Here is a 27,493-nt window from a genome sequence, read left to right on the forward strand (position 1 = left end):
TTAAAATATAACAATAATATATGATAAATATATACAAAATGTATTTATAATGTATTGCCCACATATTTTATACATTAAATAATTCATTTCAAATGTATTGTAGCTATGTTAATATTCCCTTTATATGATATACTTAACTGCATGTTAATGGTGTCTTTAAATAGTACTGTCACGTGAAATAAGGTGGATTCAATAGCGAATGCAGCAAATATTATTTTATTAAGAAAAATACCAGCAGGAGAGATAGCAAGGGTCAGACATCATGGGTGCAGATGGCAAAGTATTTCTTGGTAGCGCAAAGACTGCAATGGGCAAACCAGTCTTCCGACAAGAATCCAACAGGTAATCCGAAACTGTCTCGACGGGGAATATCCAGAACAGGAACGAGAGACTCAAACACAGCCAGGACTAACCCTGCATGAACACATCAACGTTCTGACACCAAAGGGCAAAATGCACAGACGTTAAATAGCGGCACTGATGAGCCCTAGCTGATGCTGATCAGCTCATCAGCAGCAACACACACTCACAGAGAGACAGAGTGAGCCACTGAACCAGTGAACTGTGACAAGTACAATCAAGTACACTATTAGTATGTCATTAGTAGCGTTTTTTCCCCACATTAAAATATATAAAATATAGCACTTTAGGTACCTTATGCTAAAAGTATACTTACTGTTAAATTGTGAATTTTAGTACACATTTAACCTGCATGTTATATTTTTCACGAAAATCCATTAAAATAGAACTTAGTGACAGTATATATAAAAATCCACTAAAAGTTTTTATAAAGCGTTTATAGCACACTTTTAAGTAATGCACTTATAAACCACTTCTGTATATTTGGTTTACTTTATCTGACTACACTTAAAATCAATTTTAGTGTTAGCATTTATATTTATATTAAGTGTACTTAAGTACCACAGTTGGGAAAGTGTACTTATAACTAGTACTAGTATTTTTTTAATAATTAGTGGTATTTAGTATACTTTTTCTAGTGCACTGAAGTAGAAATGTAATTTTAATTAGTGTATTTATAGTGTATAACTTTTACACTTTTATTTAGCACAAAAATGTACTTGCTTGTATTTAAGTATTTTTTTAGTGCATTCAAGTATGCTTTGTTTCACCTGGTTACTGTGACAGATTTAAAGTATATTATTTCCATAATAAGTACTCTCTTTAAAAGTATGCTAACGTGTATTTCATTTTCACAAGGGACTTTGGACATTAGGGACATTATATTATAACATACACATAGCACTCTTGTAGCATCTAGGCTATATCAATAATTTCATATAAATGAATGCTGTTAGAAAAAAGTTGTGATTTTTTAGCTTATATGATATATGTTAATATGAGAAATACAGTGTAAGATATTATGAAATTATGCATTTCACATTAATTTACTAAATAATATGTATAGTAAACATTAAATCTGTCTATTTTATCTGCCTGTCTATTTTATATTTGCATATTACATAATTTCCTAGTAGCTATAAGGGGCATGTACAAACGTGAAAGTGAGTCCAGCCATGCCACAGTTTTAAGGAAAAGAGCTCTACCTCCATGTGAATCAATCTAGTTAACATTTTATAAAATCAATTATATCATCAATTATAAAATCAATCATTTCATAATGTGGACTAAACAATGAGGAAATAATTTTTCAGGGTTTTGTTTGCCTTCTGCTTGGAATGTTTATACATGACTTTAACACATTTGAATTTTTGATTTTATGTAGCCCATGTCTTTTATCAGTTTACCAAAACATCTGAGTGTCTAATTTGTTTTTCTGGATTGTCCAAATAGTTTTTGGCAATACGCTGTTCGTTTGAATACTGAGAAATTGGGTCCGGAAACAGGAATCAGAGAAAAGTAGCTCTGACTGTGTTGAATGTAAACAAATGACTGACCATGAATCACTCAAATTGGCAAAAATTAGAGCTTTTTTCCCCCATCCACTTTAAATACGGTGTATCTGTGTACTGCCTCAAACCACAAACCAGTTGTGTTGATTTGTGCATATGTCTCTTTTTTTCACAGAATGAGGTGTTGATGATTCAGGAGGCAAAGGCAGTGTGTCGTGGCTTATGGTATCTCCCTATAGGTCGTATGGAAGATGGTGAAACTATTGTAGAAGCCCTAAAGAGAGAAGTCAAAGAGGAGGCAGGAATAGACTGCCAGCCAATCACATTGCTGCAGATTCAAGGAAAAGGGCCAAACTGGGTCCACTTTACTTTTCTTGCTGAGAAAACAAGTTAGATATGGTAAATGCTTCATAACTTGCTTGTTTATATAATTGTCACTTAGTTGCTTAGTGCAGGGGTAGGGAATGTTGATCCTGGAGGGCCATTGTCCTGCAGAGTTTAGCTCCAACCCTAATTAAACACACCTGAAGCTAATCAAGGTCTTCAGGATTACTAAAGTTACAGGCAGGTGAGTGTTTTTTTCAGGGTTGGAGCTAAACTCTGCAGGACATTGGCCCTCCAGGATCAACGTTCCCCACCCCTGCCTTAGTGGTTCCCTCATTGCCTCCTCGATCCACCAGGGGGCTCTCTGAAGATTCCAGAGCAAGAAAACGCTGACTCTCTGCAAGCTCGGTGGTGTGATCGCGATTGTCTACCTCCGAATATCCGTAAATGAGACATTCTCACACTCATTGATGCCAGGATAAAATATTGCCAAGGTCCCTGGTTCACCGTTTTACAGCCTGTTGACTTACCCTGTGATGTTGTCTGTCAAAGGTTTCTTCTCGCATTCACCTCCATCAATGGTAACAGTGACAACAGTGATGAGGGCCGTGTATGGCTGTTGCTGAGCAATAACTTCCAGCTTCCTGTTGCGGTCTCAGTCGAAGCACAAACTCTCGCATTCACCCCCAAAAAACTGGTTAGGAAGTGCATGCCCTCCATTTATGACCAGCTAAGTGTGAATACATGTGGAATTTTGGGAGTGCAGCAAAATAGGAGAGTTCCTGGTAAAAATGATGGGGTATGTTAAAACACATTAGGTGTTTTGTGTTGTATCATTTAGGCAAACTTTCTTAATGTTTTAGCAAGTGTTAAGGGGAAAAAGTCTTTATTGTAACAACTAATTAAATCACTGTAATATTTGCAAATTGAATTTCAATGGGTCTTTCCTGCAGTTAGTTGTTTCTTTCTTTCTATTTTTGCAGTATAATGTACAGTATATTTGCAGAACACAGCTAAATGAAAACATTTGATATTGAAACCACCCTTTTGTTTTCTGCAGAGCTGGTTTATGGCTGATTCAACATTTCATAATTGACACATTTTGCAACATCGACAGTTATTGAACTGAACTGAATCAACAATGAACCGACTCAAAGTGAATAATGACACTATTGTCTTGTGTAGAGCTGCTTATAGCTAAATTGAACTCATTTCACAATTGATTAACTTTACAGTTATTGAACCAAACTGAACAATCACTCCATGTTATTCCAAAGCAAAAAATATCTTTTTGACTGACTCACAAGTCCTCTTATTATTCACCCATCCCATCCAACCACCTGTAATATAAAGACTACACCTCACAATTTAATCTATTACAGATTAATAGAAACAAGTCTCCTGCTATATTTTCTCATTGAATAGCCTGTTTAAGGTGCAGTAGCCAATTTCTGAGAAACTCTGTTGAAAAATTAACTCAACACCTAAACAATTTTGCAAATATTTGCTAGATGTCTATTCTGTGTGTGTGGTGAAAAAATATTGTGTTTGTACATAGTCCTAGCAATGTAAATAAAAAAAAAAAAAAATAAAAAAAACCCCAATGTGGATCAGACTGATCCATGGAGCACCAAAATACTTGTAGCCAATCAGCAATAACCACTCATGATGGGGGAGGATAGAAAGTGAGCAAGTGGGACATTTGTAGAAAGATTGTAGTAAGAGGGATAGCTGAGATATTACCAAAGAGCAAGGTTCCTACACATTTTAAATTTTTTAAAAATCTATTTTTTTTCCCCCCTTAAATTGCCAAACCTCTCTATAGCTTTTTCAGACCATATTTAGCATGAATGGTTCATACAGTATTATATTTGGTATATAGTACAATCATCTGTAAATATTTTCTCAGGTTATTTTCATGACGTGATAACATGCGCTTACATTATGAGAAGAAACCTAAAACGCTTTATAACCTGCAAATATTCACCTCTGACACATTGGTTTGATTCTGTAATCCTGGTTTGATGTTGCACAATGACCCAACAGCAAAGAAAAGTCTGAATTAGATGATTGTTTGCTCCTTTATCTGTTGCAGGTTTGAATGGCACATGCACATTCATTTAGTGAAGTTCAAAAGAGACTCATTTATGTAAAGACAGTTTTTCCTAATGAAAATGTGCACCTTGAATTAATTCAGTCATGTTCGACAATCACTAAACGATCACTAAACTTTTTCTGTGAAATCACCAAATTTGTTTTTAGAAATTCTTAATTTTATATTTTAGAAATAGTCTGGAAACACTGGAAATTACGCAAATCAAATCCAGACTGCATAGGAACCCTGAAAGAGGAAAATGTCATAGGAGTTAAAGAGCAAGAAGGCCTGAAAATGAACACAGAGGTTGCTTTGTTTCTGCTCTATACAAGAGTAACACTGGTTCTCTTTCAAATAGGAACTCGCACTGCGTCCGAAGACACATTAGGGAACGCCTCCAGCGTGACCGGCGTCTGAAGCACTTCTCAGGGAACCATGGTTACATGCGTAACCTGAGATGTTTTTTGTCGTTTCACAGAACCAAGATATGTTGTTGTTGTTCAATCACAGCTGATTCATCCATACTTACATGAGATGCATAATGCTGTTAGTGGTTGCCTGTGTTGCATAGTGTGTTTGTTATTTTGGGGGCGGAGCAATAAAGGGAGGGGTGTGTTTGTTTGGGTGTCGATTTCAAATATCAACAGTGTTTCTCAGAAATCGATAAATGTAACTTTAACTCTGTTTAAAGCAAAATATGTCACATTATGAACTAAACAGGTTATATACTGTATATTGATGGTTTTGTGTTAGTAAACACATTGATAGTATATGACAACATGCATTGACAAACTATTTGCTATTTTACCATTTACAAACTGCCTTTTGCAGCAAAACTTTATTTCAAGCTACATTTACATTTAAGACCAAGAGACATTTGATACAATGAAATCTGCATTAATATTTTATGAGTTTATTGCTGTGACAACAGAAATAAGCAAGTATTGCATACAGTCATCACATAAGACCTCTGTAGAAAATAAAGATCTATTGAGAGTACCAGCCAATGGCAAATTACAAACACACAAACCTGCGTACCTCTCCAGCCCTTAGATTCAGCCATAAAACATTCAGAAATATAACAACATTGATTATTCATGTTTTAGAGACATAGAGCAAAGATAAATAAAGTTACTTTACACACCATAATGATACACTTAAACAAATGTAGTTAATATTTCAGGGAAAAAAATTAAAGAGGGGATGTGCAATAGCTTAAAATCCATATTGTAAGAATTGTAAGAAAGGTTTTGATTTGCATATTTGAATGAAAAAAACATTGACCAAGGGAACTGACTCTAAACCAGGTCTGTACACCTCTATTAAACAATAGGTTTGCTGTGGAAGTCAGTTTTACCAGTGTTACACTGTGTTCAGCCGTACACCGATTACATTACTTGCCCACCACTGTTGTCTTGCTTTTTTTTTATAGAAATAAAAACCATTTAATTCAGTTGGACAACAAATGCTACAATTATAAATGGAAAGCGTCTGCTCTTCTCTATTCAGCACGAGCTGCAGATTCGCAGCACAGTGCAGCAGACATCCAACCAGAAACACTCAAATTCAAAGAGGAGTGAATGACTGGGCCTAAAACTATATAATACAGTGTATATAGTAAAAACTTAAGTATTGTGCAAGAGAATTTTTATTTTCTATTGCTTCCCCTTAAAGTGAATTGTCATCATTGTTCAGCAAGACGTGCAGCTGTGGAGAATAAGCAACTTTGTACGTTAGACAGAGTTTGTGAAATCCAGTAGCACCAGTCTTATTTTTTTTTAAGTTATTTTTTTCTTGGGCAAAAGTTAAACTGGCATCAGACAGGTTGACAGCTCCCTGAAAACAATCATCAAGAAAGACTTACAAATCTACAAATATCACCACTTAACTCTGTTCTGTGCAAATCTATTTTCTCCCACTGATGGAGCCATCCAACAGCTGTTGTTGGGTCCTGATCCTTTGTATTGTCTTTGGTTTAGGTATCATGGATTCATTGCTCTTCTATGGGTAGTTTGACAAATGCTATGGCAGCCAGTTCCTTGCAGAACTCCTCCAAAACTATCACACCTCTCAACAGGGTCATGTGATCCATCCTGACAGAAAGAACAGACATAACAATATTTTATTAAAACAACAACAACAACAAAAAAAACATTTACACATTATGAATGCTTCTTAAAGGGACAGATCACCCATAAATTGTCATCACTGACCCATTTTCTTTCCATTTAAGGCTAGAATACACTACACAACTTTTGCCTAGATGTCTACCCCAATACAGTCTGTAAGCATCAACACTAGTTGCCGAAAGTCAGTCTGCAGATTTGAGCTGACAGATATCACAGAAAATCCTGTAGTGTATGACAAGCACAAACTCCATTTTTAGCTTCAGACTCTGATTCCAACCATTCATAGGACATCAAACATGTTTGATATTTTGAGCTGATTGTTTAATGTAGAACTGCAGAGAATTCCAGCCTTTAAAACATATCAGCATACAGGTTTGGAGGGGCATGAGGGTGAGTAAATGATGACAGAACTTTCATTTGAGGTTGAACTGCCATTTTAATACATGCAGTGACTAACTTACATAGTCTCCTCCTCCAGTCCCATCAGCTGTCTCCTGATCATCATCAGTCTGTCTGTCACATTGTGGATGTGTTGGATCCTCTGCATTAACTCCCCTATCACCTACAGGAAAACACAATGCTCATATTTTCCTGATAAATAAATGCAGACAGGGCTGCTGTTCTGAAAGTCTGCAGCTGATACATCAGGCAGCAAGCTTTCATTCACAACAACATAAGCAACTTTCTTACAAACCATCAGCTTTTTACATGGTTCTTACCCTGACTAGAGTGGAGAAAAGAGATCGTGCTCCAGGGCTCAGGCTGATGTACGGGTCCAGCAGGTACTCATGCAGGTGAGGGTGAGGAAACACAGCTAATCTGGACAGAACTGATGTCACCTGCAGATTTAGCTCATATGGCTGGAAAAAAGGAAAATGTGATTCTTATTATTCATTCTTATTTAAGATATGAAAGTTATTCAGTCAAGATCAGTGAGTGATTTTCTCTTTGTCTTTTATTGTTTGGTACTATTATGCTGCTGTCACTTGACCAAATGCACAGACCGAATACACTGACACGCGTGTTTATGTTCACTGAAGACATAACTGACTATGTTTATGTAAATACTCCACACGATGGGCATTTTGATATAATCGTGTGTGTATTTATTACGACCTTATGGTTGTGTTTTGTTCTATTTCTGTTTTTCTGTGAGTGTCTCTCTGTTTGTGTGTCTGTCTAGGAACTTCATCCTGATTGATTCCTGCAGACTGATTGATGCTATGTCCTGATTGGTGCACAGTATTTTAAAAAGCATGTCATCACTTCCTCTAGACAGAGATCTTTTGTTTTGAGCAGAATCTGTGTGTGTTAAGAGAGTTTGAATGTGTTAAGAGTATTAGAGACTTTGAGTATTGTTTGTTTGATTGTTTGTTTGAACTGAAATTGTTTGTACTTTGTTTGTATATTTTCAGTAACTTAGTTATATTTTACCCATTTGCCTGTTTTGACACTGAGCTTGGATTGCCCTTTCAATTTTGTTTGCCTGGTTGTATATATTGTAAATACTGATTATTTGGGAAAGTAGGGAGTCTGATGCCATTTTTGTTTATTGTAAACTGTTTGATCTTTGTATTTGGTTAGGGAGTTAGGTTTGTATATTGTATTTTTCTTTTCTTTTCTTTTGGGTTAGGGTTTAGGAAAGAGGTTTAAAACAAGGAAGTTTTGTTTGTTATTTTGGCCAAATTTAGCAAATAAATTGATCATTGTTCAATTTCATTACATTTCTCAGAGTCTTTCATGTTGCACCCTTTCCCCTAGACGGTGCGTAACAGTATTTGATCATTTCAGTGCAATAAGCTTTGAAAGAGAACTGAATTCAGGATCACCTGCTGTCTGAGAGAGGCATCTTTTCTGCGTTTCGGGTGCATGTCAGTATGCGCACTGAGTTCTATTGTTCACAGCTTATTGCACTTAACTCTTTTTAATGTCATGAATTTCCTGCTTTTTATCTGATATTGCAATATATATTTATATACCGTGATATAAACAATACAGCAAAATCTCTAACAACAGAAACTGAGACAATATATATCGTCATACCACCCAGCCCTAGTCTGGGCTATGGGGCAGGGTGGCAAAGATGCAAACCTTTTCTGACTAAAAAAAACATCCAAGCCCCACTACATATTGCCTAAAACATAAGCAAAGAAAGATTAATGTTTTGGAATGGCCCAGCCAGAACACAGACCTGAATCCAATAGAAAATCTGTGGGAGGACATGAAGAGGGTCGTGCACAGTAGGTTTTTAGGAAATTTAGGTTTTTCCAAAAAAGAGTGGTAAAATATTACCGTCAAATTGTACCAAGCTGACTCCTATCCAAACAGACTGAGTGCTGTAATAAAATCAAAGGTTGCTTCAACTAAGTTTTAGTTCAGGGGTGTGCACATTAGAGATCTGCATTCCCGCGGCTCTCCCGCGGGAACCGCGGGACCCGATAAGATTTCTTGCTGCGCGGGATTAAATTTTGAATGAAAGGCGGATTCCGGTCGGTAACTTTAGTGTACTTTAGGCGGGAGCGGGCGGTCTTACAATAACCTGGTCGCTCCCGAGATGCTTTGACATCAGCGCATCTGTGCTTGAACTTGAAGTGAACAAAACTTTCTGCAGTGGTGGCGTTCACACTGTCCCCAGTTCCCTGTCCTGAGAAACCTGACAAGATATGTTCTTTGCATTAGAGGTCTGCGCGAGTGCTCCTTCAGAGAACATTCAACCTTTGTGATCGGATTTTGGAGGAGAGATGTTCTGAAACGGTCGTCAGTCAGCGTCATTCTGTTCTTGCGTGGATGTTAAAAAAGATTTCATTTTGCAGTATAGCTAGTAAGCCAACAGTTTTCGTTTATGTAATTTTGGCATAGCCTATAGTTTTGAGGGACATGTTGTAGGCTATTTAATTTAGCCTATTTTTCTCTGTGATATTTAGCCTAATATTCTTTGTGACATTTTTTCTCTGACATTTTTTAGGGTGTTGACAGCATCATAGACAAATAACAAATACAAATCTTGTATATGCAACATTTTATATTTGTTATCCCCAATCACTCTCTTTCTTTAGGGAAAGTTTAAACACGAGATTTTGGAAACGATCTTCAGCGGGACCCGTCGGGTCGGGAAGAAAATCACTATATGTGGATAGCGGGTGAACACAGAGTGAATTTTAGGCGGGAGCGGGTGCATGCGGAATAGAACCATTGCGGGAGCGGGACGAAAAAAACAGTCCCACGCAGACCTCTAGTGCACATTTATGAGTTAGTTATTCCAAGTTTTTTTTTTTTAGTTCTCTGAAATGTGTTTTTCAGTGGCACTGCACAAGGTTGTAATTTTTACATAAAACATGCAAAAGTACTTATACGATTTATCTTCATTTCATTTTATCACAAAAACCAGTTGTTTTAAACAGGGGTGTGTAGACCTTTTATATCCACTTTATATTCAAGCTGAGAGCGAGGCATGTTTGAGAATACTACTCTACCTGCTCTAGTATGCGTGCAATCCTGTCAAACAGGATTTGTAGGAAGTGCCCTTCATAGAATTCTGTAGCTGCGTTGTTTTCAGTGGTTTTGGCAGAATCTGACCAGTTCCAGTCACGTGAGAGAGCAGTACATTCTTTTAACTATAGAGAGAGAGAGAGAGAGAGAGAGGGACAGTTTTGGTATCAGAATACTTGAAAACCAAATTTGAAAAAGCAAAAACAGTGATAGTTTTTGCTCACAGTTGATAGTTACTGTAAATTTAACTTGACTGAGTAAGACAGCCCAATGACACACACCACCTGAGTTATGTATGTAACAAAAAATTTGGTTTAACTTTTATTTTGTTTTCAGTGTGCCAACTCACCTGTTTGTGCGCATCATGAACGTATGTGTCGTATCCTGCTCCCTGAACAAGATGGGATGTTTTTGCCTCTTGGGGCACTAAACACAAGAAGCTAATAAAATTAAAAATGAATTAGAAACATTCAAACAATCAATCACATGCATAGACATCCAATATATCAACCAGGCCAATTAATTGTATGATATTTCACCACTCTGAGATTATTGGCATTATCTAATATCAGTGCTCACTTGGCCAAAATTTGGAGTCTGTAAGACTTTTTACAATCTTTGAATACTGTTTTTAAAATCAAAAATAGAATAAATATACAAAAATACAGTAAGATAATGAAATATTATTAATTTAAAATAACCATTATCTATTCTAATATATTTTAGGTATATTTAATATATATTTTAAATATATTTTATATTTTAATAGGAAGAACAGAATTTATTCGAAATATTTTGAAACTGAAATCATTTGTAACATTATAAATGTATCCTTGCCTAATAAAATCTTTTTAAAAAATCTTACTGACCACATACTTTTGAACAGTAGTGTGTTTGTGTGTGTATATATATATATATATATATCCTATACACTAAAGGGTTTCCAAATTATTTGATCTCAAGGCCCCCCAAATATGATGATCCCCTTTATAAAATATAAAGACAGCTCGATATTTTTATGTATACAAACTCATCTGTGAGAAAAATATTAAGCATGATATTATGAAAACATGTTGTTTCCAAGTGATTTTTATATTGTCATTATACTAATGCATTTATCATTGTTATTTATTATTAAACTAAAAATATTAATAATACAGGTTTGTCGATTTTTGTGCCTTTATAGGTTTTGGTATCTTCTTAACTTTAGTGTAAAGATTTGGAAAAATACAGAAAACCAGACTGGGGACAAACACTTTTTCAACATTACTGAAAGGGCAGTACGGTTATGATGCTACTATAACTTTTGTCCTTCAAAAATTCTGTTTTTATACAGAGCATGTGAGTGAAGTGGAGAGGTGTGACGCTCCCCTCAATACTACACTCAATCGCTCATGGCCCAGCTGAATTGCTCATTGGTAAAATGACGTTTGCTCAAATCCGGATCCGACATTAAAATTTCTCTGTACTATACGTCTTTCTGTTTGTAAGGAATTTTTTAAATAAATGTCTCAATTACAGCAGGCTTATAGATAACAGTTATGATAGGCCTATTTGTGGCTTTAAAGCAATATCATATAAAGTGGTACAAATAAACATGACATGACTTGATAATACCGAATTGCAGATCTCATGCAAACATATCCACATCGCTATGATCAGATGCTTTCTTGACTGCTGTTTTCTCACCGCTGTTATTTTTGTTGTATGTTATTTTGTTATTGAGAGGAATGGGCACAGCACGTATTTACATATTCATCTAAACGCTGCTCTCAGGGATGTTTCCTAACAGCTGTGAAGGTATTTCAAACTTCATTTTACCACTAAGCAAAGAACAAAAAAGAACTTCACTCTACTTCACAAAATGAATTTTTTAATTTTCTCCACACTCCCTTTCAATTTCTTCTCCTTCTTCATTCTCAACTTTGACGTTTACTGTGAATTGATGTATAAGGTTCGCAACTTCATTAATTGTGCGGTCTTCGGGGTCTTTTTGACCCGCAAATGACGTTTGCTCAAATTAAAAAAAAAATTCTCTTTGTCCAAATGGCATGAGACTTTGTACGGTGGTTAACATTTTTAAGATCTACAAATAAAAAAAAAAATTTAAATGATATCTTGTTTTTATGTTAGTGTAAAAAATAAAAGTTACCCTCGTGGTCTTCGGGGTCTCTGGAGACCCCAGGCAACAAAATGCAATTTTGTAACAATATAATATATTTTTTAAAAACCAATGTAATTTTATTCTGTTTATTAATGTTTTTTCTCAACATTTGTGCAGTTTTTGGAGGATTTGTGATATCTTTTAAATTTATATAAATAAATTAAAAAATATTTTTTGAAATAGGTTTTTATGCATAAACAGCTTTTTATGTAAAATTCACTTTATCAAAGGCCCAGATTTCTAACTTTCATTCATGTGGATAACATGGATAATTTGACATGATTTAGTGTAAGATTTTTGCCCATCTTTTGAAAAATGCAGTTTTAAAAGTAAAAAAACTATCACTTTTACCACTAGATGGCTGCAGAGCTCCACTATTTGCTATGTGCTATTTGAATAACTGACAGACATCTTTTCACAAGTTTTTTTTCAGTTGGATTCATATCTAAATGTTATGAAATCACAATTATAACAATAAAAATTACTTTGTCAAAGTTTAGCATTTTTTGTACAGGGCAAAATCAGTTTTTCAATAATAATTTTATAATAAAAATAATAAAATAATAAAATAAATAATTTTTATCTTTGTGTGCGCACATGCGTGTGTGAGCATGTTTATTTTGTATTGAGGATGTTTTTGAGGATGTTTCACATTTTTGGAAGTGTGCCACTTCATTTCTGTCTATTTGTGTTGTGCGTTGTTTCTGATTTTGAGAATGGATTTTTTTCCAATTTCTAAGTGGGGTCTCTGGAGATTACATTATTGATAACATTATTGAAAAACTGATTTTTTTCAGTACAAAAAATGTTAAACTTTGACAAAAAGTAATTTTTATTGTTATAATTGTGATTTCATAACATTTAGATATGAATCCAACTGAAAAAAACTTGTCTTTCAGTCATTCAAATAGCACATAGCAAATAGTGGAGCTTTGCAGCCATCTAGTGGTAAAAATGATAGTTTTTTACTTTTATAACTGCATTTTCCAAAAGATGGGCAAAAATCTTACACTAAATCATGTCAAATTATCCATGTTATCCCCATGAATGAAAGTTAGAAATCTGGGCCTTTTATAAAGTGAATTTTACATAAAAAGCTGATTTGCATAAAAACATATTTAAATTTTTTTTTTTTTAATTTATTTATATAAATTTAAAAGATAACACAAATCCTCCAAAAACTGCACAAATGTTAAGTAAAAACATTAATAAACAGAGTAAAATTACATTGATTTTTAAAAAATATATTACATTGTTACAAAATTACATTTTGTTGCCTGGGGTCTCCAGAGACACCGAAGACCACGAGTGCAGCCCCCTAAACGAAGACCGCACAAGGGTTAAAGGGATAATTTACCCAAAATTAAAAATTCTGTCATCATTTACTCACCCTCAAGTTGTTCCAAACCTGTATAAATTTCTTTGTTCTGCAGAACACAAAGGAATATATTTTGAAGAATGTTTGTAACCAAATAGTTGTGGGGCACAATTGACTTCCATAGTATAGGTAAAAAAATACTATGGAAGTCAATGATGCCCCACAACTGTTTGGTTACAAACATTCTTCAAAATATATTCCTTTGTGTTCTACAGAACAAAGAAATTTATACAGGTTTAGAACAACTTGAGGGTGAGTAAATGATGACAGAATTTTTAATTTTGGGTAAATTATCCATTTAAAACAATATTTGAACTCCATAAACTTAGACCTATTGCGTATTTCACATATTCTCAAAACAGCATATCAAAAAGGGCATTCTGGGTTGAGCGAGTGGCCCTGAGCTGACTGAGCGAGCGGAGCGGAATCTTCAGAAAGGTGCTCTCCACTCTGGAGAAAATATTACTTCTCCACTCCACTCACATGCTCTGATTTTATATTACAAAACAAAAAGTTCATTGTCTTCTAATGATACCTGTTGACGATGTCAGCGACTTGTGTGTGCGCACTGGGATTAGGTCTTTCTCTGCCACTGGGCAGAGATAGAAGAGGCTCCTGGCCACTGAACCCACTGTCTTCATACATGTCTGTGAAAAATGGATCCTCTTCCAGCTCCCTGATGGAGAAAGAGAGTGAGCAATAAATAATGAGCCACTATGAGAAGTACGAGTATCCGTGTTCCGTCTCTCTGCTCACTCAGACTCTTCCAGAAGATCACTCTCAACTGCATGTCTCTCATCTGCGGCCCCTGATCCGGACAGCCTGTAGCTGCGCTTCTCAAGATTACGTAGCACCAGATTGGTCAAGATGCTCCTGCTGGGCTTCTGTAAAAGCTCCTCGAAGAGATGCAACGTTGTAATACTGATCTACCAAAGGGCAAAAGACATGTAACACTTAAAGTGATGCTCTCAAGAGTGAAAATATATGAATCTTTAAACTTAGTTACCTCGTCTGAGATGTGGTTGCAGTGTTCAATAAGGCGGTAACGTAGAGTGTGTGTATGTGTGTCCTGCCGCTGTTCACAATGTGTGTCACTGCCCAACAGAAACTGAACCAGTTCCTCCAGGAGCACAGAAGAACGTATGTGACGTACAGAACAGGACAGCAGAGCGGTGTGTACCAGGATCCCAACCTCTGACCTAGACACCCAGAGTTTAAAAAAAATCAGCACCACTCTTCTGTCATCCTGCAAACTCACAATTCTAATCTATGATGCCAGACAGCAACTTTTGAGGAGGTTTTCTACTCACATCTGAAGCAGGTGAGGCTGGATGACTCCTTTAAGCCACTGAAGGTGAATTGCTCTGGCCATTTCAACACCAAGTACCTAAAGGGAAAAAAAAAAAAACATATAATTTTGTGCAATATGTTTATAATCAGTGCAAGACCATCTTTGATTTGTTAATTCTGTTTAACGTTTATTTAACTGCGTATTAAACCACAAAAGAGACACCATTCCCCAGGTAGCTTTCTGTGTGGCGCAGATAGGCAAATGGGCTTCGGATACGCGCCTAAACACGTACACACAAAAATGTCAAAATGCCTTTTTGGAGAGTATTCACATAAACAAAGTGGGTTATGTCTTAAGCAGCAATCTGCCATATACAGAACATTATAATGAGAAAACTATTGTAATAGAATTTTGTAAATTCTTGGTGCTTTTGTTGCCTGTTTCAGCGTTGTTGTTACGGGAAGATTGCATCCACAACGGGAGTTACACATTCAGAAAAGCATTATCAAGTTCATATGCGCATTCACATTCTTTTGTGCAGATGTAAGTTGTAATATAACTTTTATGTTGTATATATCTAAATTATCTCATATGGGATGCATTTGGTTGAGTTTATTAAACAGCTAGCAAAGCACTTCAGTTTACCAGTGTTCATTCACTCTTCAGCGTCAGCTCAAACAGCAATGCCTGACATTATTGACTATGATTGGGTTATTTGAGACATATTCCTTGTAGATGTGTCTTTTTCAAAGACATTGATGATATTATTAATAATCCAGCACAGTATTTTTTTCTCTTTGAAAATACAGTTAAGTGCAAGAATGTGCAGCGACAATCTGTCATATACATATTATTATAATGAGAACACTATAGAATGTTGTGAATTCTTTGATCTTTATTGTTCGTGTTTCAGCGCACTGGTATGGGAAGCGCGCATCCACAATTGGATTAATGCTTTCACTTGCATTTGCATCCTTTTGTGCAGATACAAGTTGTAAAGTTACATTTATGTTGTGTATCTAGGATATCTGATTATTCTCATAGGATATTTCATACAGAACAGGCTTCAGTTTACTGGTGTTCATTCATTCTTCAGCTTCACCTCATGCAGCTATTCCTTTTAGATGTTTCTTTTATGAAAACATTGATGCATTATTGATTATGTAGCAGTGTTTTTTTTCTAGTCACATTTTCATATTTTGATAGACATATTTTCATATTTTTATCAACAAATTTTCATAACAGTGTTTTAATTAAAATATTTTCATTATCGCCAAGACAGACACGCTCCACCCCCAAGTACCCATCAGTACTCGAAATGAAAAACTAAAAATGCCCATTCCAAGTCTTTTTTCATATGTAATAAATTACTTGTGCACAGACGAAATGCAATAAAAGCGGTCCTGTTATCTTTCTTTCGGAGTCACTTTGATGACAGACTTTGGCTAAGGCATTTCAGAATGACCAAAACAACATTTCAGATGCTGTGAAACAAGATCAGTCCGCTAGTTAGTCTGGTTATGCCGTCCCATCGCGAAAAGTCACATGACTTTTTTAGTGTGAGGAATTTATTCAGTAAATGTGTTCCCATCATAATTTATGCATGTTTTCTTATTGGATAAAAAAATGTATGTGCCTTAATTGAGCGCGTATGTTTTTTAAATGTGCATTTTTTAAATTTATGGGCATCTTAGCATTTCCATCCATCAAATGTTTTATGTGATATCCCCAAAATGTGCATAAAAATAAGTGGATGGAAACGTAGCTAATGATTTTATTCAGGACATATTCAGGACAAACTAATGTAGATGTACAGATAAAATACACACATGCTTAACACAAAATTAATGATTTTGTCAAACCCTTGGTGCTTCTTTGATGAGCTCATTGCAGTAGTCCAAAAAGCAGAAGAACCTGTGGACATTCTCACTGCCAGGAAATGACTGGCTCTCCACTGTACTGTCCTGTGTGAACGGAGTCCTGCAAAACCAACAACAGATTATCAAGATAAGGAGATGAGGAGGATATAAGGTAAGGTAATAAAGAGATAAGACACATGTCCACAAATAAAGTGTAAACAATTCAGCACTTCATAACAGACACAAACCTCCACTGTACACTGGAGTAGCTGTGGATGTCTGCAGGGTCGAGTGATGAGGGTATGAGGCAGTAAAGTTCAGTCAATCTCTGAGCGAGTAGGTAACACAGTGGAGTTCTCTCAGCCAGCAGATGTCCAGTGTCTTCCTGTGGTAAACTGACCAGCAGCAGCAAACTCTCCATGGATCTGAGCACAACACGACTTTTCTAAGAGAGAGGGAAAAGGAGTCTAATTAAAAACAATGATTCTGAATGTAAAGTTGACTGACCAACTTTTTACGGCTTGTTCACACTAAGTCTAATCCGATAAATGGCACAAAAGTTTACAAATTAGATTTTACATGAAAACTATTCACACCAAGTTGCGTATTTGCCATTATCTGAAAAGAGTGTTTATACTCGAATGAAAATGAAATTCATTGGCTTTAATGCCTAACACATCACTGAACTATTAACTGTATTTTTACAAATATGTTGCAAACAATTGTACTGGTTATTGTTTTTGTTTTGTTTTTTAAACCAACGGGTGGCAAGGATCAATTTAAAAAAAAAAAAAAAATGTTGAATGCTTCATTTCATCTCAAAATTTGGTGACTCTACTGTATAGGCTGTCCAAATGTTAAAAAAAGAGGTGCTTAAAACTGTACAAAATTAAATTTAGCATGTAATTTATGTTGTTTAGCACATAAATTACAAAGAATTTTTTGTTTTGTTTGTTTTTTAATAAAGGGACCACAAGGCAATGCTGGGGGGTCCACTTATTTTTTTTATGCAATATCCCAAACTGCACATAAAAATAGATGGATGGAAATTAATTTTTTTTTTTTTTTTTTCAGTAAAAGTATTCAGATACACTCTAAGGGTAAGTAATTGTGATGCATTGTGTCAGTTTAAATTTACTTTAAAATTTAGGTCAAACTTGGTGTAAATAAGCCTTGGAATACCTCTCCCCAGTCATGCATTTTGTTTAGTTACACATCCAATCCATCTTATTTATTTTTTTTCATGATGAATCACCTCACTTTTCCCCAGGTGAATGAGTACAGGGATAATGCCTGTGGCTTCCTGAGGTGAGCTGGAGGCGGCAGAACTGGTAGAGGGAGATGATGGAGAGGGAGCCCTCTCAGGACGGGAGGCTCCACTGCAGCCCTTCTCCACAGCCTCATCAGAGGTAGAACTGGACCTCTTCTGAGAGTCTTTGGTAATCTTTGTGATAGAAATGTGGGTGTGTTTGTTATCATTTTTAAGATTCACAATCTAAATCAGATTAAATTTAAACGACAGTCAACACTGTAGTGTCAGAGGACATAATAAAGAAAGTACCTCAAGGATATAGTTGAGGACATATGGGTCTTTTTTGACTCGAGTGCAAACAGCAAAGAGAAACTGAGACTCCTCTTTTTCTGTCTGTGAATCAGGGAGTCCACACAGATGGATCAGTTTCTATAACAGAGAGTGACAAGAGGGAATACATTAGACATTATTTTCCACTTCAGAGAGTGTAATGCAACCTAATTTTCCATAGAAATACTGGATGCTTCATTCATACCAAAATGTGGTGACTGTATTATGCTCTCCAAACGTTAAAAATAATCATAGTGGCTTTAATGAAAAAATCATGGTGCTTAAATGTGTACAAAATTAAGCCACAAATAAAATTAAATAAAAATATATATATATATTTAAAAAAATAAACAAAAAAAATTTCATTTTAATTTCTTGATTGTTTTAATGTCCACTTAATGATATAAAAGCTAAAGGAATCTTTACCTAAAAAGATTCTGTCATTATTTACTTCAAAAGTTTGGAGTCATTTATAAGGTTACGACTGATTTCTATTTTAAATAAATGCTGTTATTTTGAAATTTCAACAGCAGCCTTGATGAGCATAAGAAACTTATTTTGAAAACATTTTAAAATATTTTGAACAGTTTTTTTTTTCTATCTTATTGTCCCAAATCAATATGACATGTTTTTTTCAAAGGAAAATGTTTTAAAAAATCTTCACAATTCTTTTTCATACAATAACAGTTTCTACTGACCATGTCTTACCTGTACAGGCCGACAGACATTGATTAAATGTAGCACAGGTTTCTGGATCTGGCTCAGGACTTTAGAGAAAAACACCATCACTTGTTGACTCATGCCAGGAGGATACTGTACAATGAAGCAATATTTCAGTTTATTTACAGCTTTATATATTTTTAATCTGTGTCTTCAGGCTGTGTCCTCCTACCTGTGCTTTTCCCAGCGTGCAAAGTGTCTCTAGTATTTTGTGCTGGAGCAGGTACTCCATGCAGGGACCTGTTTCCTCTCCTTGCTGTTTCTCCTCATACACCAGGATGTCCAGCATCTGTCTGAGCCTCCATGGGATGTCTGTGTGCTTCACCGGACAAGACTCATCTTTGTACAAGAGACAAACGTGCAATTTAAACTTTCCTTTAACTACTTAACTACTTTACCTTTCCTCTAAATGTTTTTCTCTTTTTTTGCCCCAATGATATAAGATTGAAGCATTGCACAATTTATTGTTTAACACACTGTATGTTATAAACACTCAAATAAATGACTGCTTAACTTCAATTTAAACTTATAGTTTTACCTGAAGTTTCAATGTAATAGTTGGTTATTGCTTTCCAGTGATCCACAAAAGAGTCCAGCAGGTTTATCGAAGGCTCCCGCTATAAGAACCAGAACAGGAATGGATCAACAGTATTTTACTGCATTACACTTTTGTTACGGTCATTAATTTTATATGATCATTAACACTGAGATCCTGTAAATGCATAATCCTTAAAACATAATAAAGCCAATTTATGAAATATTGTTACAATTAAAATATAGGCCTACATTACATTTTAAAATGTAATTTATTCCTGTGATGGCAAAGCTGAATTTTCAGCATCATTACTCCAGTCTTCAAGTGTCACATGATCATTCAAAATTTATTCTGATTTGCTGCTCACGAAACATTTAGTATTATTATCAATTTTGAAAACTGTTGTGCAGCTTAATATTTTGTGGAAACATGATACTGTTTTTATATTTATTTTTTAAAGATTCTTTGATTATTTAAAAGTTCAAAAGAACAGTATTTATTTGAAATATAAATCTTTGGTAACATTATAAATGTCTTTACTGTCAATTTTCAATATCTTACACAAAACTTTGTTAAAAGAAAATGCCACTTGGTTTGATATTTTGTTATAATGCTAATGCATTTTAAGTGTGGCTTAAGTCTTCAAATATGTTATGTATGTACTTTTGTATATGCAGGTACGCTGTCAACCTTTTTAAGGTTTTAAGGACATTTTTTCTCCTGTCAGAAACTTGTCCAGACCCGCGCGTCCATATCTGCACCATCCACGTGAACAAATTCTCTAATGACAAACCCAAAAGTGTATGGGGAACAAAAAAACTCACATATATCCCCTAATATCGTAAATACCTCATATATGGACATAATAAACAATAAAAAAAAAAATTAAAAAAAAATCAACACAATCTACTGATTAGTGTACTATGAAATGTACTCAACTTCTGTATCACACAAGCTAAACTTAAGACAATGTATATATCTTCATATAAAACACTGAAAGGCGTGACAACACGTTGACAGTCTACCAAATTGAGTATTTCGTTTATATACAGTAATAATAACGTATATACCACTTTTATAAAGTTTTACAGTATCGCGCAACAAGTGTCTCGAGATTTGTTTTCTATATTAGCTCAGCTAAGCTAACAGGCTAGTTTGAAGATATTCAAAAGTCAATGTTTACTCACTGTTTCCAAAGCCTGCTGCAGAAAAGCCGTCACTTTATTAAACATGTCCATGGCTGGATCGCAGCAAAGCTTATCAAACTCTATATTACGTTTTGGACATTTTTATATCGTTTTATAGTGCTACTGTAGTTTGTAAACGTTGTTTATGTAGCTGCTTAGCTTGAGCTTCACTATCTGCCTGCAGTAGCGAACACTGACCCCCACTGTCATGACTGTCACAGTGTACACACTACACAGTGTGACTGAAACTTTCTCAAAAAAAAAGAAGAAAAAAAAAAGAGACATTTTCAGACAAGTCATTACAAAAAATATCAAATTTTAATTTTCAATTTATGTAGCATTTATCTCCATACCATACAGGCTAATTATCAAGTCCACTGCAAAAAATGTTAAATTTGATAAACCCACATGATATTTGAAAAGGTACCTTAATTCAAACTCCACAAGGGTTTTAATGCAGTTTCACAAATAATATATGTGGACCCTCACCTTGTGTCTCACATTGAATGTGCACTTCGATATGTTGACTAAAATACAATTTCAAATTTTAAAAGTATAATATTAAAAAACTGTAGCCTACTATAAAATATTACTGAAAGTCACTTTAAAGCAGGGATGTCCAAACTCGGTCCTGAGGGCCACTGTCCTGCAGAGTTTAGCTCCAACTTGCCTCAAAACACCTGCCTGGAAGTTGTATACCTAGACCTTGATTAGCTGGTTCAGGTGTGTTTAATTGGGGTGGAGCTAAACTCTGCAGGACAGTTTAGAGACCCCTGTTTTAAAGAGTAAACTTTCATGACTATGTTTCTTAATACACTTAAGTACACTTTTAAAAAGTGCACTTTATAATAAAATTAAACATATTACTTTAAAGTACATTTTAAATTGTTTGAATAATCTTTTGTTATGCATTTAATACGTACACTTATTTCGATATGTTGACTAACGCAGATGTCAAGCAGATGTCAAGTAGTCTACTTGATTATGAATTTAACTGTAGTGTTATTCAATATTACATTTAAAGTTGTACATACACTGTACATTAATTAAAGAAATTAAAGAAATTCAATTATTAAAGTATAAGAAATTAGTTTACATAAATGCTTTCCAGTACATACAGCAGTACACTTTAACCATATTTCAAAGACAATAGAAGAAATTACATATAACGATATAAAAAAAAAGCACTCTTACATTTGAATAATTACATTTAATATATGCTAAAATGCACTTTTTTTTTGCACAAGAGTTGCTGTCCCCTCAATGCAAAAAAAAAAAAAAAAAAAAAACCCTGTGTTAAAACCTGTGTTTTAAAATGGTCAACTAAATTTAACTTGTATTGAATCTGGAATAGTACTTTCACAGACAAAGGTCCTCACTGTTCCTACATTAACCTTGAATAAAATCATCACATTATGGCAACCATACAATGTCATACCATTTTACATAAAATTTACTCTCTCGAGAAAACAAGCAGGAAAAAAGAGCAAGATTCATAGACAAGGACAAATGAATAAATTATGCTTTATCCAGCATTGCTTTATTTATTGTACAAATACTATGCTCATTAGTGGTGTTTTTGTTCTCCACAGTCATTTGTACAGCAATATTAGGCCATTCTATCATAAAGAAGTTACCAAACTATACAGAAAAAAAAACTTCCCTAAAGTGGGATCAATACCAGCAAAATCTCTTCAGCTGTGATGACAAATCAATGCTTCATAAAAAACATGGATAAAAAACGTGGTTATGGCACATTATTAAAAAAAGCTCAACACATAATATACTGCATGTGAACTGAAATAAACTGTACAAATGTTGATAAATTACCACAGATTTGTGAGTCTTGTGAAAATAAAAAAGAAAGAGGTAATTACTCTTCAATAATCATAATCAATAATCATTTAGATATAAGCATATCCTGTTTGATCTTCACACTGATGATTCCTGATTTTGACCATAACAATGCCTTCCTGAAAACCGCAAACACAGTTTAGGTTGAGTTCAAGTGCAAAGTGATTTACATAAGGATAAATATTGTGCTATGATGATACACGTAAAACTCCACTTTATTTAAATGTGCCATTCTATACACATAGTTATTCTACCTGAAATGATGGAGTCAAAGTTATCTTACATTTCTGAAGAAATGTACATCAGCATCATCTCAACAAACATTTACTAGGAATATAAAAATGTTTTTGCAGTTGCTCCCTATTTTGTAGCCCTCTGTGTGTGAAGATGAAAGTTTGTATATGACCAGAATATGGCGCTAAAGTGTTTGTTTGATCGGTTATTTTCCTAACAGTACCAAGGACCCCAAAAAATAACAAAGAACTTTAAAAATCTAAACCACTGCATGATCCACATGCTTGGAAAGAATATTATTTTCAGTGCAATAATATACTGACAATATGAGGGGAATATGGGAGAATCTTTTCTTGATGTCAACCTGAAGCTTTGGTTTCCCACTCCTACAAACACAAACAGAAAGAGGTTAAGGGTCATAGCAGTGTTATTTTACTATTATGTACAGTCAAAACAAAATTTATTTAGACACCTTGAACAAAGTGTCTGAATAATTTTTGGTTCCAAATTTTTATCATTTTTACTGGTAGTCCACTGTATGAAGAATTTTTGGGTATAATATGTCACAGTTTACTTTATTTTGCTATCCTCACTTACATAAATGAACTATAGTGTCCTGCACCCACTAGTAAAAATATATCAAAAATATCAAAAATGTCTGAATAATTTTTGGTTTGACTGTATACTATAATAATTCTTATAAATATTTTGAATTAGCTTTTATTTTTTATTGTCAGTAATATTAATTTTAGTTTAATTTTTAGTAATTTTGATTTGTGCGTTTGTCAGTGTTCTTAGTTTTTTTTAGTACTGTCAAATCAATTAATCGTGATTAATCGCATCTAACATAAAAGTTGGTATATATATATATATATATATATATATATAATATTACTGTTTAGGTTTAATCTTTTTCCCCTTTTAGTTGTTATTCGTTATTTATTTCCAGTTAGTAATTTTAGTGCTTCAACTTGCCAAGGTAACAGTTTAGTTTGAATTCTTTTATTTTATTTTATTTTATTTTATTTCAGCTTTACTTTAATTAACAAAAAATTGTTTTAGTTTTAGTTAACAATAATAACCCTGGGTGACATTTACTGAAAAAAATTATGTGTTGGTCTTAATCATGTAATTTATGACTCTCATTAGTTAATTATTAGTTAAGTTTCTTCTGTGGAACGTTTTTGTCCATATAATGAAGGTCAAAAGTCATTCAAGTCAGAGGCTGGTTTTAGTTGTCAGTTCATCTACTGAGTCATCGGGAAATCCAATACAATTACAAATCCATGTGGGAGGCTGTACAGTGTGCTCATGCTGAAGGAATCTTACCTTCCTCCTTTGGAAGACCCTGCCATGCTCGATAAACAGGGCAGATGGAGCTTTCTTTAGGGTGCTTTTTGCTGAGGCAGTTCTTCTCAAGAGTGGGGTCAGAAAGCCCCCCTTTAAGAGACAGAAAAACAGAGGTGAGTTTTCAAAACTCAGACATTTCCTTTTATAGGGTGAAATGGTCAAATATCCTAAATGACTCAAACAAGAGTCACAGCTGCTTCTAAAAACATGTCAAAAGTCAGCAGACTCCTCCACTGAGTCTACTCATCCTTGTCTGATAAAGTAGGGTGTAATGGTCGGTTAAAACAGCTCTTATCTGAGCGTTATTCTCTGCTCCTCGGGGAGGAAGTGGCTCGCAATCCAACCCACTGTAATAACTGAACTCACAACAGCAGCGGCAACTGACAAACAAAGTACCAAACAAGACTAGCCACAAAAAAATTACATTAAAAAACACCTCTAAATGGCCCAAAATCAAGCATCCTCATCTTTGTCTCGTGTATTTTATCTTACAAATCAATATTAACTTGTTGCAAAGTGTTGCAGTTACACAATCCAAGCAACAGGTGGCAGTGTAATAATAAAACTTCAACTTCAGCAGCTCAGTCATCTACCGAGACCCAAGTGGCACTTTAAACGGCTCCCATCAGCCCTTACAAATAATACTATGGTATTATCATGTTTTTTGGGCATGTACTAAGTTTACTGTGGTTTTTCTAACATTACTGTGGTGCAAAAGGGCACTGTGGCAGCACCATGATACAGTGATGTCATCAGATGGCAATGCCAGCTACAAGGATTTAGTTAACTAAAACAAAAACCATAAAAAAGCGTTACTTAAAATAAAATAAACGTTAATGGAAATAAAATAAATATTAAAAAAAATGTAAATTTTCTCATTTCTCATTTTCATTTAGTTTAACTTGATGTACAAAAATAAAAATTAATAAAAACTACATGGACATATTTAAAAAATAATAAAAATGACAAACACACAACAAAATTACTTAAACTTTAAAATCAAAATGGAACATATAAAAATAAAAACTACTTCAAAATATTAACAAAAAACTATAATAGTATCTCAATGATACTAAAATATCACAAATTTACATGGTGTTCCAAGAATAACAAGGTACTGCATGATATATGTTAAAAACAAACAAACAAACAAACAAACAAACAAACATGGTATTACTGTGGTACTGTCTGGTAATTTTTTGTAAGTATGGTAACACCATGGATTTCCTTGAAGTGTCTTGGAGTATCAAATACCATAATGCACGAATATGGTAATCATTCAATACTGTGATACAATATCAAAGTTCCATGGTATTATAATCTGATATCATCACTGTACCAATGGCTACTGTGCTTTTAATGTAAGGGAAGTATCAGGCGGATAGTTGTTACCTGTGCTCGTTCAGTGCAGAAAGCAAGGGACCGTCTGAAGGAATTCCGTTTAGCTGGCTTCGTCCCCACGCTCACAAGGTTGATCTCTGACCCTGCTCGTAACTGCACACGACTCTTTCCTGTCAGGTCCAGCTTCTGCACTCCCCTCTCAATCTCAAACACTTTTGTACCTAAAACAAACACACAGGGGATTGGTAAGATTTTGTAATGTTTTTAAAAGAAGTCTCTTATGCTCACCAAGACTGCATTTATTTGATTACAAAATACAGTAATACTGTGAAACATTATTAAAATTTTAATATATTTCAAAATGTAATTTTTTCCTGTGCTTATAAATCTAAATTTCCAACATCCATTACTCCTGTCTTCAGTGTCACACGATCCTTCAGCTGATTTGCTGCTCAAGAAATATTTCTTACTGTTATCACTGTTGAAAACTGTTGTGCCGCTTAATATTTTTGTGGAGACCTTGATACATTTTTTTAAAATGATGAATAGAAAGGTCAAAAGGACAGTATTTATTCGATAGAAATCTTTTGTAACATTTTAAATGTCTTTACTGTCAATTTTGATCAATTTAATGCATTCCTGCTGAATAAAAGTGTTAATTTTTTTAAATAAAAAAAATTCTCACTGACCCCAAACTTTTAAATGGTATTGTATGTAATGATGATGTCATTTTTGTATAGCACTGTAACATGTATGTTCTGTTTTAGTTTCGGTTTCTCTCTCCCGTTTGCCTATTCATATTAGTTCCATTGGTTACTCACTCACGCTCTAGTTGGTTGCTATATGGTTTATCGATTATTAGATTCTGTTCACTTGTGTTCATTTAGTTCCCTTCGTTTGTTCCTTGTGTTTAAGCCCTGAGTTTCATTCTGTTGCTTTGTCCGGTATCGTCTATAGTTTATGCGGTTGTGTTATATTCTCAATTCCTAATAATCTCCCATGCGTGTTTGGTTTTTTAGATTTATTATTAAAGACTTTTCTGTTTATACTCCTGCGTCGTGCACATTCTCTACAGCTACACCTGACACATACATGACATACAGCCAAATACATATACAGTGGTGGTCAGAATTATTGGCACCCTTGGTAAATACGATCAAAGATGACTATAAAAATAAATCTGCATTGTTTATCCTTTTGATCTTTAATTCATAAAATTAGCAAAAATCTAACCTTTCATTCAAGGAAAAGAATTGAAAGTGGGGGGGGGAATCACATTATGAAATAAATGTTTTTCTCCAAAACATGTTGGCCACAATTATTGGCATCCCTAGAATTTTTTATGAATAAATATCTCTGAAGTATATTCCCATTCATATTCCCATTTTTTTTTTAGCACACCAGGGTGATCATGAACATGAAATTGTCCAGCCATGACTTCCTGTTCCACAGGAGTAAAAACATGAGGAAACACAAAAGCCAAATTCCCTTAATCATTCATCACAATGAGTAAAACCAAAGAATATAGTTCTGATGTGCAGCAAAAGATTGTTGAGCTTCACAAAATAGAAAGTGGCTGTAAGAAAATAGCTAAAGCATTGAAAATCCCCATTTCCACCATCAGGGCAACAATTAAGAAGTTCCAATCAACTAAAGATGTTACAAATCTGCGTGGAAGAGGACGTGTGTCTAAATCATCCTAATGCGCGGTGAGGAGGAAAGTTTGAGTGGCCAAAGACTCTCCAAGGATCACAGCTGGAGAATTGCAGAGATTAGTTGAGTCTTGAGTCTCAGAAAGCCTAAAAAAAATTATCAAACAGCACCTACATCCCCACAAGTTGAAACCCGGGAGGGTTTCATAAATAGTGCCAGCGAAGGACTTGAGATAAAATATGAGATATATGATGTGTAAAGAAAAGAAAAAAAAATCAATTTAAATGAAAAATTTAATTGTGAACAAAATATTTATATTGTGCATAATTTCTGTAATTTTGTGTGATTCCACCACAGAATGCTTTTAAAACACTAAACATCATTTGAGAAGTGGTGGAAATGTTCATAACTTTCAGAAGAAAAAATTGAATTCTCTT

At 34.6% G+C, this 27,493-nt stretch overlaps 2 protein-coding genes and 1 pseudogene across 8 annotated transcripts in view; 1 reads left to right on the top strand and 2 right to left on the bottom strand.

The window, feature by feature from the left end:
• Positions 1 to 242: 242 nt before the first annotated feature.
• Positions 243 to 4,165, top strand: LOC127517775 (8-oxo-dGDP phosphatase NUDT18-like; annotated as a pseudogene).
• A 1,022-nt stretch (positions 4,166 to 5,187) lies between these two features.
• On the bottom strand, positions 5,188 to 21,511 carry fhip2b (FHF complex subunit HOOK interacting protein 2B). Its single transcript, XM_051903090.1, has 17 exons — positions 20,625 to 21,511; positions 19,441 to 19,519; positions 19,075 to 19,241; positions 18,891 to 18,995; positions 18,162 to 18,281; positions 17,856 to 18,044; positions 16,849 to 17,045; positions 16,604 to 16,721; positions 14,761 to 14,837; positions 14,457 to 14,649; positions 14,207 to 14,376; positions 13,986 to 14,126; positions 10,258 to 10,348; positions 9,893 to 10,033; positions 7,139 to 7,279; positions 6,881 to 6,981; positions 5,188 to 6,383 (listed from the first exon to the last, which is right to left on the bottom strand). Exons 1-17 carry the CDS (start codon positions 20,673 to 20,675, stop codon positions 6,281 to 6,283), a joined length of 2,184 nt encoding a protein of 727 aa, XP_051759050.1. The 5' UTR covers positions 20,676 to 21,511; the 3' UTR covers positions 5,188 to 6,280.
• Positions 21,512 to 22,138: 627 nt separating this feature from the next.
• si:dkey-220o5.5 (actin filament-associated protein 1-like 2) overlaps positions 22,139 to 27,493 on the bottom strand; it is a 68,999-nt gene continuing 63,644 nt past the window's right edge. For all 7 annotated transcript variants that reach the window (XM_051903092.1, XM_051903091.1, XM_051903095.1 and 4 more), the window contains 3 exons: positions 25,455 to 25,624; positions 24,042 to 24,152; positions 22,139 to 23,098 (listed from right to left, as the gene is read on the bottom strand). In XM_051903092.1, coding sequence (XP_051759052.1) covers positions 23,072 to 23,098; positions 24,042 to 24,152; positions 25,455 to 25,624 — 308 coding nt within the window. In that variant the 3' untranslated portion in view covers positions 22,139 to 23,071. The remainder of the gene's footprint in view (positions 23,099 to 24,041; positions 24,153 to 25,454; positions 25,625 to 27,493) is intronic.

This window comes from Ctenopharyngodon idella, chromosome 8 (genome assembly GCF_019924925.1).
Source record: "Ctenopharyngodon idella isolate HZGC_01 chromosome 8, HZGC01, whole genome shotgun sequence".
Classification (NCBI taxonomy): Eukaryota; Metazoa; Chordata; class Actinopteri; order Cypriniformes; family Xenocyprididae; genus Ctenopharyngodon; species Ctenopharyngodon idella.

What these genes read in the sequence shown, in the direction of transcription:
- fhip2b (XM_051903090.1), bottom strand. Translation starts at nt 20,675, where the DNA reads ATGGACATGTTTAATAAAGTGACGGCTTTTCTGCAGCAGGCTTTGGAA. An exon ending in TTCACCTGGGGAAAAGTGAG is followed by an intron (nt 17,046 to 17,855) that starts GTGATTCATCAT and finishes CCTCTCTCTTAG; the next exon opens with AAAAGTCGTGTTGTGCTCAG. An exon ending in GGACTGGAGGAGGAGACTAT is followed by an intron (nt 6,384 to 6,880) that starts GTAAGTTAGTCA and finishes TCTTTCTGTCAG; the next exon opens with GATGGATCACATGACCCTGT.